We start from the raw sequence: 15,217 nt of genomic DNA, 5'->3' as shown, positions 1-15,217 counted from the left end.
AAATCCTTTCATCCCTTTCGTATTCTGCCTTGAGATAATCCCAGATGGCTTTTGCTGACTTTAGAGACATAATTCGAGTGAAGATTGAGAAGATACTGCTGAAATAACAGGCCTTTGCCTTTGATTTTCTGGTTTTCCTGTCTTTATGGTTTTTGATTCTGGGACATAGTAGGATTGTTAGGCAATGGAGGAACTTCATAATCCTCTTCGACTGCCTCCCACATATCCATGGCATCTAGATAAGTTTCCATCCTTACCGCCCAAATCTGATAGTTATCACCATTAAAAACAGGTGGTGCCATTACGGAAAACTTGATTCTACTTCCATGATTGATAAACTTGTCTTCTTGATTACAATCGTAACTTTGATGAAACACCCACAGATCCTTCAACAAATAAATGCTCTGATACCAATTGTTAGTTTTCAGAAAAGGAAAAACATAACAATCTGATTTTATTTTGTTATTGAACAAGTAGGAACATTAGTTTGATAAATCAACAAAGAAAAAATTTATGAAAGCAAAACTACTAACTTCATTATAAAACAGATATTTATAGAGTTTACAAGTAAACCAACTCCTAAGGATAAGATTAAAAAACTAAGGATAAAGATAGAAACTAATTAACTGCTAAACAGTAAGTAACTATCCTAACTACCCTACAATACAGAGAACTTGGACTGTTGCAGTTCTTATGCATATTTCTAACACATATCATAAATATTACCTTTGATGCAATATCAAGATGTGGAAATCAAAATATTAATGCTAAGGACAAGTACAAAGATGAACAAAAGATAAAAAATAGAAGAAACACACAAGGTGGATAAGAATTGAGACCCTATGTTACTCGGACTCTCCTGAATGCTTCTACACCCGGCTCGGATCCTCCATAAATGCACTAATTTGGAGGATCTGACACGCACCTATTGACATTTTTGAAGAGTCCGAGCAACATAGTTGAGAACAATGGTTATATGACAACCAATTCCCCCCATTTACCATATTTCAAAACACCAGTTCTATAGGAAGCAATACACAAGAATGGGACTAATAGGCAGCAATGACTATATTAAACCCAAAACCTCCTATTAAGAACACCAAACAAGCACCTATACCATAGAAACATCCTCAAGAGGAATGATCCTCAAGCAAGCAATCCCATCAACATTTCAATCAACAATGGTCTTCGCCCTAACTCCCTCAAGAGTATCACTATTCAATCGAATATCAATAATATCCAAAATAATCTAATTCTATAGGAGCTATTCTCCACTATTTATAGCCTAGGCTAATTATTACAAAAATACCCTTTGTGAAATAAGGTTCTTCTTAGACAAAATACTTGCAATTTAGAAATAGCCACTTTGCATACTTAGCCTCTTTCTCCCTTCTTCAGAGTAGTGTTCTAAGTGGAGCTTTGTACTTCAACTTGAGCATGTTGAGCATGTTCTTGAGCTTCAACTCTCCATTCCAAGCACCCTCCAAGTTTCCAAAGTAACAACTCAAACGTATGTACAAACTCCTTAGCTTGGCTTCGTGTGCAAGGTTTTAATGAAACTCGACTTGCATCATTCTCCCTTTCTTGAAAAGGATTTGTCCTTGAATCCAAACCTTGCAAATGCATAGTGAAGACAAACAACAGTAAGAACCTCATAGCATGAGGGTTAACAAACCTACCAACATGCCAAGGATGCACAAATTTGTGATATATCCAAGCATCAACTTTACTCACAAAGAACAAATCCTCACATGAAGCATAAAATGCTTGGCTATTCCCACGATCATGCAATAAGAATGTCCTAAACGTCCTAATGGTGTCAAAATACCAAGAAGGCAATATCACATTGGTTTAGAGGGACATAAAACACAATTGATCTGCTATTTCAAGATAAAACCACTTCCAAGGTGATACCATGACCAAATCACAACAATTTAAAGAATCACCGAGGTCAAAAGGAAAGGAGATCCACATATCATGGTCAAGACAACAACCATCTACCCCATTAGATCTCATATCAACATAAGAGACACACTCAACACAAATAAGAGCATCATATGCAAATAGATAATAAAGATAAGTGTCTAGCAAAATAACTTCATCCATGGGGTCCTCACTCATAAGATCACTATTACATTCAAAAATATCATCAAGCATATTATCAAGAATAGGACAACCCAAAGAAGTATCCTATTTCAAACAAGTGTCACCCTCCTCCTCAAAAGAATAATACCCAATTTGACACAAACCACCTCTAACATCAATGTGGTTATAACTCAAGTCATTACATGAATTAAGTAATCCATCCTTATCTTCATCAAACAAAGGTGGGGTGTCATACAAAGAGTCACAATGAAGACCATCATCATAAGGACCATCACTAGTTGGCTTTCTCAAATAATCAAGCAAATCAAGGTTATCTTTACCCAAAGGATCATCCTTTTTCAAGAGTGAGAGATCGATATCAACAATTGGATAGTTAGCACAATCTTCACCCAACCCTAAATTCTTAATGGACTTCAAGAAATAGGAGAACAAGTGAATTTCAAGTATGCTATCTTTATTTTCAAACAAATCACTCTATGTACTCTCTTCATCACATGACAACGAACTATCATTCAAAGCACAAGTGTCAACACTAGGTGGACACAAATGAATCTTGCAAGAAGGATCAATCCGGTCATCAATAGGATCAACTAGTGTATGAACATTCTCAACAAAGAAATTATCACTATATTATAAAGAATCATTAAGTTCACATGAAGACAAGCTATTCTCACACTTTGTTCATTTGAAAATTTTAACGTGTCAAGTTTAGCTATGGTAACTTGAGTCTCACAAGAAGGATTTTCTTTACCTTGTAGTGGAGCTTCGACTCACATATTTTCAAGCATGTCAAGCTGTTTGTTTGAGGAGACTATCATATTGATCACATCATTAAGTGTAGGCTCCTTGTTGGAGTTTGTATTCCTCCATTCGCCAAGCTTATACCTACACAATAATCCTTATAAAGAGAGGATAAGCAAAAATGTTAGATGGTGTTTGTGCCAACTTGGTCACTTCACTCCTCACATCCTCTCCTTTTTCCACGATTCACTCCCTTGCTCCTCTCTATCTTTTGTCTCTCATTATCATTGGAAGAAACTCCAAAAATCCTTTTTGAGAAATTTTGCTTCTTCTTTTGGGAAGTGCCTTTGATTCTTCTATGCCCCTACTAATGGTACCTCAAGTTCCTTTTCAATGCATCCCAAGTCTCAATCGGGCTTCCCACCTTCGTTGTTCTCTTGCTATTATGCTTCCAATAAATAACAAGCTTCTCTTAAAGAGTCCCAAGAGCCACTTCCATCATGGATTCCCACTTTTCATACTTTTCTCCACTAGCTTCCATAAACAAGGTAGGCCATTTTAAATTGGGATCTTATAATTCCAAGACCTGCAATACGAACAAACAAGATTAGTAATTAAAGTTCCTTACTATCACTCATATTTGCACTCCTTTGTGCTTGGCTAGCACCACTCAAATATACTCTCACACTTTAGCCTTTTACCACTCAAGAGTTCGGCCAAAGTTGCTATTCAATTCGATCAACAGCTTGCCAAGAGTCAAAATGGACGACTCAAAGAAAATCTAACAAACTTGAATCAAGAAAATTAACGATGAAAAGAAATGAAATAAACCCAAGAAAGAAAAATTGCTTGAAACAAAGTCAGACATAAAGAACTTGATTTAATTTAAATCAAGTTACAAAGCGAAAAAAGAGAATTAGATGTATAAGAAACTAAATTATCAAGATTTGTACCAAGAAAATCGTGTGGTAAGAAATTGAATTGGACTTTATGAGGAAAAGGCCTCAAAACATGAAGTCAAGCTTGAATCTTCCTGTGTCAAGCTATCTATCTTTCTTTTCTTGTTCTTAGTTTAGGGTTTCGTTTTCATTTTTGGCTTGCATCACAGATAAAGATGATGTTTAAGTCAATGACACCAGATGGTTGTGATTTCACATTTATCATCCACTTTCTTAGTGCATCATGAAGAAAATATACTGTGTTCTGTGTAAAGCTTAAGCAAGAAACATCTATACCAAATATGCAGGATAAAATTTATTTGATTATCTTGTATACATTTTGCAGGTACCTTCTTCATTGAATGCACGGAGACCGCATCAGTTCTTCAAAATGCTACATATAATTCCCTTGTTCTTTTGGATGAATTGGGTAGAGGAACAAGCACTTTTGATGGATATGCTATTGCATATGCTGTGAGATTCCCCATTATTTTCTTTTATTGGATGATTGATTAGCTGCATGCAAGAGTTCTATTTTCTTTCTAGAGATAGATTGTGGGAGTCTTCTTTTTTTTGCATTTGTTTACCTGATACTTGATCTGTCTTTCCCAGTAAACTGGTGTAATGATAGGTGCCTACCACGTATACATGATTATAGTTTAACAGCTTTTTAGTATAATATCTTGAGCTTAATTGAGTCGCTCAGAATAAGTATTACCTAAAGATGTGGTATGGAATACTATATTAGTTTGTCTGCAATTACTGAAGCGTTCATTTTTTCCATCTGAATTAGCTTTTTATGTATGTGATCTATTCCAAAGGTATAAGATCACAAGATATAGAATGGAGCAAACTTGTGGGGGGCTCAGCCAATGACCTTAAGATTCTCTGCATTAGTCATTACTGAAAGAGACTGTTGATCGTCTTTGAGTCATTTTGGTCGTGACATCTTTGGTTTTGTTTCATACATTCAAACTGTGAGGTGTACTCTTTGACATGTTATAAATTCTGTCCAGGTATTCCGACACCTTGTTGAGATGGTGAACTGCCGCTTACTGTTTGCCACACATTATCATCCACTCACTAAAGAGTTTGCTTCTCATCCTCATGTGACATTACAACACATGGCCTGCTCTTTCAAGTTGAAATCTCAAAGTTCATCTCCAACAGAGCAAGAACTGGTGTTCCTTTACCGCCTAACCTCTGGAGCATGCCCGGAGAGCTATGGGATGCAAGTAGCCCTCATGGCTGGAATACCGAAAACTGTGGTTGAATCTGCATCGAGTGCAGGGCAAGTAATGAAGAAAATGAACGGAGAAAGTTTTAAGTCATGTGAACAAAGAGCTAACTTTTCAACACTGCATGAGCAATGGTTCACGACTCTTCTGGATATCTCGAAGACGGATGGTGGATTTGACAATGACAATGACAGTGACCTTTTTGATACATTGTTTTGTTTGTGGCATGAACTTAAGGCTGATAGATCCACTTGCTGAAGATGTTGGTCTTTTGAATAGAGCATTATGCTGTAAACTGACGGTGTTTTTATTTTGGAAGGACAGGGTGTACATGTTTTATGTGGGAAAAAGGGTCAAAATGATTTATTGGTTGGCTTTATCCGTCGTTATATTATTTGGTCAAAATTATCCTTGCTGTTTCAAAATTCAACAGATATACCCCAAAATTAACTATTTTTCCCATATCAGCCCCAATTGCCCTTCAATTGAAAATTACCCATTTTGAACGGATCTCAATTTACATTTGATCCGTGACCCACCAAATCAAAATTTGAACCTGGTTTTCTGCCCCACCCTACTTAAGTTATTGTTGCTACATACGTAAAGTAAATTATATTTTCATTATATTCTCCATGAGATTTGTTGAATTAATGAGAAAAAATAATGATTTTACTCTAATAAATTAAACTCAAAAGTAAATTTTGCACGTTGATATTGAAAACAAATTAAAGTTGATTTCCATTTTTGTGACCAATGTCTTTCATATTAGGATTTTTAAAATATAACTTTTTCATCCTTCTGAAATCATAAATACTTGTTAAATCTAATAGTTTGGTCTTATAACAAACAAGATTTTGCTTATAATTGGGGTTTGAATTTTTTTTTATAAAAGAAAATCTTTTCTCTAAAATTTGATACTTTTTACCTGATAGTTTGTGCAACAAAAATTTCTGAAGTGCCAGCCATAGCTAAATGCATATAAATCTTTTTCTAAATTTTTGGCAAGATAAATATAAAATGAGACATGCAAGAAGACTTATGTTAATTGAAAATTTTATCGAACCAGAAGCAGTAGAAAACAAGAAGGGAGGAAGCCCGCACCACATAATTTTAAAAAAATTAAGGCTTTGACCTACCCCACTCCTGCTTAGAGACTGTTCCGCCCCGCCCCATTGCCATCCCTACCTTTCATCCACAATAACTCTCCTCCGCTTAAATAAGCCACCAACCACCTAAACAACAAACAAACAAACAAGAATTTCCTCTTCAATTTCAACACCCAAATAAGTATAAAAAATCTCTTCAATTTTTTTCTATTATCTTTTCAAACCTCTTTGAAAAATGTTGTACAAATCAATAAAAAGAAAAACAAGACCAACAATCTCTGAAGCATTCATTGAACTCATGTTGTTACGCAAAAATAACACCCTAATACTACTATTTCATCTTCTTTATACGTTTTCTGAACAAGAAAATGTCAAACAAAGATTGAAAATCCATCTCTAAAATGTTTCAATACTTGATACCAAAATAATAGATTTTTTCAATGAGGCATGTGAGAGATCTATAGGACCTGATGCTCCACTAGCAGAGTGGAAGGACTTCTCTAAGGCCTTTCTATCCCACTATTTGCCACGAGAGGTTCGAGAGGCCCGTCTTGACCAGTTTATCAGTTTGAAGCAAGGGAACATGAGTATGAGGAATTATAGTCACATATTTAATTCTTTGACAGATATGTACTAGATATTGTACGTACCATGAGAGCCAGAGTTCATCTTATGTCGATGGTTTGGCAGATCATCTGATCAGAGATTGCAGGGTAGCATCTCTATCGGATGTTGTAGACATCACGTAGCCGAAAAGAAGCCAACTTAACAGCCTCGGTGTGAAGGCATGCATCACCCTCAATACTTTGTATACATGGTCTCTAAAGTCCTGGGGATCCTCAGTAGAACTGGATCTCGAAAGTAATGGAGGGGCCAAATGAAGAAACTCGCACACCTTCAAACTCTAGCTGTCGCTCATGGATAGAAACCATCCTAGTCTGCAACTGAACAACCTCCCTTATCCCCTGTTCCCCAGTCTCTGGTGGAGGAACAACAGATTCTCTGGAGGTTCTGTGTCCCTAGCTTCCTTAGGTAACAATGGAACTGGTAGGGCTAGGGTACTGCATCTCCTCGAGCTTCAACAGGTGCCGGGGAAGCTGGTACTAGGGGTACTCTCTGTGCCTCCAAGGGAAATCTATCCCTTTGACTTGGTGGGGAGCAACTAGTACATTCCCCTGGATCCATACCTATCTCTTGTTGTGCCATCTCCAGAGCGTGTGTAGCCTGTTAGATAAGAAACATAAAACATGATTTAGATTTCATATGTTCTTATAATTTTGCACCATAGCACCATCTATCAATTGAAAGAAATGTAACCATTCCTAAATGCCATGTAGCCTTTTGATCATAAGTGTGGTGCACCACACATCCATAAACAATACTTTACTAGACATGACTTGTGGACCCTTGGGATACGACTTGCTCTGATACCAAGTTTGTCATGTCCCAAAATAGAGAGGCGCGACTGACACTCGATACCGTATTCAATCGAGTTAGCCACTAAAACTGTGAAACATACTAGCTATCTAAACTGCAGGCTCAAAAGATTGGGCAACACAACATCTGAAATATGAAGCCTAAACCATTAAGGTCATGACCTAAATAATAGTAAACCATATAAACAATGGTAGACAAGCCAAAAATAAAGAAGTACTAGCTAGAGGACGAGCCTGCAATTGAAGACATACATACTTACACACACACACACACACACACACATATATATATATATATGCCAAGCCTATGGGCTGAAGATTGAAGCCTATAAAAGAAACCCAGAATATTGTGTCCACAATAGCCTGTACGAGTGACATAAGCACTTTTGGGACAAGGCCCCGACTATACCCAAAATGTACAACAAAAGTAAACATCCTCTAATAGCCCCAAGAAAAGATGAAGTTTACCAACTCACAGTTGAACTTGAATCCTAGCGGGTGGGTCGATTAGAGTCCCTACATGGAACTTCTCGCACGAAACAAAAAAAGTAGCGTCCCCAGGAAATGGGACGTCAGTACGAAGAAAAATGTACTTGTATGTAAGGCGGAAAGTAGAATCATAAGGAGCTGCTGTAAAAATGGTAATAGAGATACACCTGAAACTGAAACTCAAATAATCTCCATAGCTAACATTTGACCTACTATTCAAATATGTATGATATGCTCATGTAATCGTATGTTGTGTATACATATATATATATATATATATATATATATATATATATATATATAGATTCAAATGCATGACATACCCAACCAAATGCTACCAATGGGGGTGTCTCCCGATAGCTAACCGACATCATATTCACCAACTTGTGGCCATCTGTGTCTCATACATATAAATATAGGCAATAGGCCCCATACCTCCCAATTATAGCTCGAGAGTAGAATGCATATCATGCCTTGTCATGTCATGGATTCGTAATGCATGTATGTTACCATAATCATGTTGCCAATCTTGTCCCATTTGTACTCTCGTTCTCATAATTCCTTAATCACTTTTGTATAACATGTAATTGTGTCATGAAACCTCATATGTTTTTCCGAATAAGCTTGAAAACTTAACTCGACTTTTAGAAAGATAACTTAACCTTGAAGATGTTCATAAAAAGCTTAAGGTGCTTCACTTAGTTCCTATACTTGTATGCACCTATAAACAATTTATAATTGACCTTAAATCGACAGATTTTCCATATGGTCCTAAGTCGACGAAACGTCCATAGAACTTCGTAAAAACAATCATAAAAGAGTCCCGAGATGATTACCTCAGCAAACCAAGTGTAAATTTTGAATAAAACTCAATAATTACCAAGTTGTCTTCCAAAACTAGCTCCAAACGCAGCTAATAAAAGGGGAAAATGATTTCCAAGTGTAGAGATCACGTTTCTAGGCACGGGGGCAATCTTTAATGGTAGAGTATGCTATAACAAACCTTCATCATCAAAGAACTCTATTAGAACCCCTTCATAAGCTTTCTTTCTGGTCAGGAACTAAAAATAAATGATTTTATGGTTAAAACATCGAATAGACGATATACCATATTTTATTATCCGACCCATTTCGCGACCCAAATTTTTCCCAGATAGTCTGTAGTAAAACACTCATAACTTTTTACTCCAATGTCGGTTTGATGTGAGGTTTTGTACGTTGCAAACTAGACTTGAAGAAATTTTATTTTAGGTAATGGGACTTTTAACTTTTTATATATTGGTAGAAAACATCCGAGACATTTGACCCAAAGTTTAAAAATTTTATTAAAGAAATTTCAATAATATTTGCCGACCTTTGTTTCGCTATTTTTATTGACTTCAAAACTTAACATACGACCATTTTGATATTATAATACCTCATAAAATAATATTCTTTGCATATTAGAAACTGATAGACTTATTCCGGTGGTATGAGTTAATTTAAACCTTTCAAACGGGTGAGGTGCTACCCAAGCCATTTCTTTAACCCCAACCTCTGTATGAGGGATTTCTTTGACCTAAAGCTCTAGTTTAGTTCCTTGATATTGCCACCCTTTTGCAGTCTTATTCTTGAATTTACTATACCAAGTCATAAGTCATATAACGCCGCCACGCTACGCCACGCTACGCCACGCTACACCACATATTTTATGAAAAGATAGAAAAAAGGTATGTGATCTCACATATAACTACCCCTATAATGTTTTTACCCTCACAACTAAGCCTAAATTCTCTCATTCACTCAAACTCAACCAAAAATCTCTGAAGTCTTCTTCTCTAAATTCTCTCAAGAGCTCTCAAGGTGAAGGTTGGAGTTTCAAGAGCTTCAAGCTCTTATTCTCCATTGCTTTTGGACTTTGATTATCAAGGTATGTGGGTATTCACCAATGCATCCATTTCATCCATTGGATCTCAAAAGAATCTCAATCTCCAATTTAATTTCACCTAATTATCTAGGATTTCATGCATATCTCCATGGGTCCTATTCATTATGATTCAATTGTTTATTTTCAATATTATTATGCACGATTTGATTCATTTACATGGTTTTCAATTTATTTAATATGGACCCATGCCCATGTCTACTTTATGAACATGAATTATGTATTATGCTTATGAACTTATGAATTGCTATGCATGCTTTATGAAAAGAATGATTTATGAACTATGGATGCTTTCGAGATAAGTATCAATGATTTGTGAAAGGTTTTCTCATATATAAATGAAATAATGATTTAGATGCTTAGAAAGGTAAGTGTCTATTATAAAGAAGTTTATGAAATCATTATTTGAAAGGAACTACTCTATGATGACTTATGATTGGCTTGGTAGATTAATTTTGCCTTTCCAAGTATTTTGATATGAATATGGTTATCTATTTTATGTTAGGAATTACTTAGCACCAAGAGGACTTTGAGTTTGTCACTCCCCGAGGATGCCCCCTGGACGCGGACACGGGATCTAGGATCACGAGTGACCCCAAGCTAACCCTGCTGGCATATCATAAGCATACTAAAGATAAACTGAAAAGGTAAATACTGTGTGGAAGCTAAATCATCATGAATAATTTGAAATGATGGGGAATACCCATATACTGTCTGAATAAATGAAAACTGAGAGTTTAAACAACAACTGAAAATTCAAACTCTAACACTATAGCTGAATCTAACTATGTCTGAAATAAGCCTCTAAACTGACTAGAAGTGCTGGGACATGCCCCAGCTAAATCTAACAAAACTGAAACTAAAGAGAGACGATCATGTTAACCGTCTTCGAAGAATGAGAACTCACCACTGATGTTGTTGAACCCTGAATCACCAACCATGTGTGGAGCATACCTGGAGAGTTGGGTGAACTTGAGTCCATACTCTTGGACCGACATGGAACCCTGCCTCAAATTCATAAACTCCTGAGCTCTTGCCTCTCTCAACTCTCTTGGGAAGAACCTGTCTAGAAAAGTTTCACTAAAGCATTCCCAAGTGATAAGAGCTTCATCTGTACCCCTGTTCTCTTTCCACTGAGTATACCAGATGTGAGCTACATCCTTCAGCTGATAGGATGCCAACTCTACCCTATCATTACCTGTCACTTGCATTAATCCAAAGATCTTCTTGACCTCATCTATGAAGTTTTGGGGATCCTCACCAATCTGTGATCCTAAGAACTCAGGCGGATTCATCCTAACAAAATCACGAACCCTGACTGCCGCTGATCCACCACTAGCATTTGCAGGAATTGGAACCTACTGGTTGTTCTGGGTAGTCACACTCTGAGCCAAAAACTGAATGGCGTTCCGAAACTCAGCATTAGAAACATCGTGATCTGGGGACTAAAGGAGCTGTGTTAGCATTTCGTGCATTCGCATTCCTTCCATGAGATCTACGAGAAGGCATGATCTAAAACGCATAACGTCAAGTTAGAAATGAGGAATTAGATCATACCTTACGCACGATAAGAGTAACAAGAGATTGAGATTTCCTAAAACACTTTGCAGCCTCCTTTTCATTAGATGTGGTGCACTTCACGCCCATGAAAAATACTCTACTTAGTGCGGCTTTTCAGACATCCTAGGACTCGTAAACCTAGTGCTCTGATACAAAGTTTGTCACCCCGAGGCTACCCCCTGGATGCGGACACGGGACCTAGGATCACGAGTGACCCCAAGCTAACCATGCTGGCATATCATAAGCATACTAAAGATGAACTGAAAAGGTAAATATTGTGCGGAAGCTAAATCATCATGAATAATCTAAAATGATTGGGAATACCCATATACTGTCTGAATAAATGAAAACTGAGAGTTTAAACAACAACTGAAAAGTCAAACTCTAACACTATAGCTGAATCTAACTATGTCTGAAATAAGCCTCTTAACTGACTAGAAGTGCTGGGACATGCCCTAGCTAAATCTATCAAAACTGAAAGCAAAGAGAGACAATTATGTCAACCGTCCTCGAAGAATAAGGACTCACCACTGATGTTGCTGAACTGAAGGGCGAAAATTGATCTAAGCGAGATCTGGAATCTGAGAACCTAAACCTACATCACGAGAAGATGTAGTGTAGAGTATGCGTCAGTACTTGAAAGGTACTAAGCATATATGATAGAGTAAAGCTGGACAATAACATAACTGAACCAAAGCATAAGGTCTGAGCAATGATATGAGTTAAGCATGATACTAATTGAGAATACTGCACATGAAATAACTGAATGCAATGACCAAGTTTATAACATGCTGAAACTGAAATCAGACTGTAACTGATGACGTGGTCAATGCAATAGAATCTGTCTGTAAGGGAGCTACTAATAACCGACATAAAACCACATGAGCTAAATGTGGAGTCCGATGTATACGCCCGATCGAGAGGACCTAATATACTCGGCCAGAGGTATAGATGCATGCTGGCGTGATCACTAAAATGATGCCCACAGAGGGGACTTACAACCTAGGGGGCACATAGTTCTGGGACTTGAGGGTGACTGTGGTAACTAACCCTAGTCCACTCGGTATTAAGCTTCTACCAATTGATTATGTAATTAACAATTTATGACTGAATTTATGTTGTACAGTTCTGTAATAATGGATAGCTCAAAATAATGACATGCTAACTGAAATTGCAACATTAATGTGCTGATAATGAAACATTTAAATCTGAGGCATGTAGAACTGAAATATCTGACCTACCATGTATAATTCATGAACTAAAAGAACTACATAGCTAGGGTTCTGAGTTTATGCATGAATCTGGGCAAAAACGATACTACAACATGATAATTTTATTAGGAACATTAAAGTAACTAATTCATAATAATCTACTAAAATTCTATAAACTCTAGGTCTAGATAATCTGAAGGGAATCAAGAATCTGACTAATATATAGTGACCCAATGGGTGAAAGGAACCCACTAGTGAAATCCCACATACCTGGTGAAGAATTCTATGGAGAAAATCTTTCGATTTCAGGGCTGAAACTGATGAAAACCTGCTGCGTTCTTGGAACAAGGGCAGGTCGACTTCTTCAACTCTAGTCCTCTAGTTTGATCAATTATTTTGAGAAAGAATTGACTAGGGTAGGTTCTAATCAAGTTGATGGGCTAAAACTGGCCAAAACTACATAGTTTAGGGGTTAAACGACGTAGTTTAGGGGTCCAACGCATAAGGAAAAGACCAAACGACCCCTGACTTAATTGCTGTCGAGGCAAACCGATGGACCAGACCCACGGACCGCGGATCGACCAACAGTCCGTGCTGGTCAACCGTTGATCAGTGACTGGGACTGGAATCTGGGGCTTCGATCCACGGACCAGGACCACGGTCCATGGCCTGGCCTACGACCCGTAGGTCCAGTCGTGGGTCGACACTTGGCCAAAATTTTGGAGGGTTCTGGGGGAAGGGTCGCTGGTCGTGAACCACGGACCAACAGAACGGACCGTGGGTCCTCCTACGGTCCGTGGGTGGTGCCCGTTGGTGCCACTTGAAACTTCTGAAACCTTCATTTTGGTAGTTTTAGCATATGGGGTGTTACAGAGATAGAGGCTCTCCCATTAGTAGAGGCAAGGTCTGTAGCAGAAATATCATTATCCCAAACTATGTGCCCTTTTAGGATTATCTTAAATGACCTAGCTAGTGGATCCACAATATAAATTATGAATGAAGAAGTTCTACCTTGGTAAGTAGATTCTTCTTTTAGGTGTGAGGATCATGTCATATTCCATGTTATAGCTCACATAGTCTTATTGCCAGTTAATGGTAAATATACCACAAATGAACTATTTTTTCTTCAAAGATTTTATGAAAGCTTCTTAAATGGTTTTAAGTATGCATTGACCTCGTATATAATATTTTATTTCTCTTTAAAGGCTCTTATTGCATTTTACTTGGTCTTGCGTATCATGTTTAAGCTCATCATGTTGTCATGCCTATATTTTTATGCATTTCCACAAATGAGTGTGAAACGTGCCACATTTATGAATGGAGGCTACAAGGCATTTTGGAAACTTTACTTCTTTCACTACTCTAAAGTCGTGCCATCGAGTTCATCTCTATAAATGTCTTCCTCCTTACTCTTGTCAGATGATTTTTAGGATATGCCTCTTCAAAGAGATAACGAAAGATGGAATGTGGAGCCCGAGGTTCCTTAAGTGTCAGTCGATCCTTTTCCCGAGCAAGTGATTAATGTCAAATTTCGAGACTCTTTCCAAGTATTGGCTCAAGATATGACACCCCAAGCTAATAGAGAGACCATTGATCCTATGAACTCAAATGTGGGTATGGTGGTGATAAGGATGAAGGACTTCACTAGGATGAATACCCGGAGTTTCATGGGTTGAAAGTTGATGAGGATCCTCAAGAGTTTATTGACTAGATTTATAAGATAGTGGAAATTATAAGAGTTCAATGGCGGAGAAGGAGGAATTGACTGCTTATTAACTCAAAGGTGTTGCTCAGGTTTGGTTCAACTAATGGAGGGAACAGAGGGCTATTGATACGGGTCCTCTTGATTGGGATAAATTCAAATGAGCTTTTCTTGATCGTTTCTTTCCTCTTGATATGAGAGAGGCAAAGGTTCTTGAGTTTATTAATCTTCTTTAATGAAATATTAGTGTGAAGGAGTATGCTTATAAGTTTATTCAATTGGATAAGTATGCTCCAACTATGGCTGTCGATTCTAGGGAAAGGATGAGCAAGTTTGTATCAGGTGTGTCCAAAATGGTAGTCAAGTAGTGTCGTACCACCACGTTGATCAAGAAGATTGATATCTATCGTTTGATGATACATGCCAAACAAATTGAAGAGGAAAAGATATAAGAGAAATATAGGGATTCAAAGAGGGCAAGGACCAGTGATGGTGACTTTTCTCATTCTCGGTCTGGTGGACATGGTCATCCTCAATTTCGACAAAATTTTTCTGGTCAAGGTTGTTCTGATGTTCCAGCTCCTAAGTTCAATAAAGATAGATTGCCTAACCCTAAGTCTCAAAGAGGTGGTGGTAGTGGATCTTCTATTCTCTCTTGCCAAAAGTGTGGCAACAGTAACTCGAGAAAATGTTTAGCCGGTATGGATGGTGGCTTTGGTTATGGGAAAAATGGTCACAAGATGATAATTTTTCTGTTGCTTGCTAG

The 15,217-nt window shown here is 37.5% G+C and overlaps 1 protein-coding gene across 1 annotated transcript in view; it reads left to right on the top strand.

Annotated features, from left to right (window-relative positions):
- The window catches only part of LOC102603118 (DNA mismatch repair protein MSH7), a 66,062-nt gene extending 60,631 nt beyond the window's left edge, over window positions 1-5,431 (top strand). Inside the window, exons 16-17 of the mRNA XM_006341202.2 lie at window positions 4,132-4,259; window positions 4,802-5,431. Of these exons, the coding sequence (XP_006341264.1) occupies window positions 4,132-4,259; window positions 4,802-5,281 (608 nt within the window). The 3' untranslated portion in view covers window positions 5,282-5,431. The remainder of the gene's footprint in view (window positions 1-4,131; window positions 4,260-4,801) is intronic.
- The last annotated feature ends 9,786 nt before the right edge of the window (window positions 5,432-15,217 follow it).

The sequence above is a fragment of the Solanum tuberosum genome, unplaced genomic scaffold (genome assembly GCF_000226075.1).
Source record: "Solanum tuberosum cultivar DM 1-3 516 R44 unplaced genomic scaffold, SolTub_3.0 scf00022, whole genome shotgun sequence".
Lineage (NCBI taxonomy): Eukaryota > Viridiplantae > Streptophyta > Magnoliopsida > Solanales > Solanaceae > Solanum > Solanum tuberosum.
Note: the sequence above shows the minus strand (reverse complement) of the source record. Positions and strands in the feature narration are given on the sequence as shown.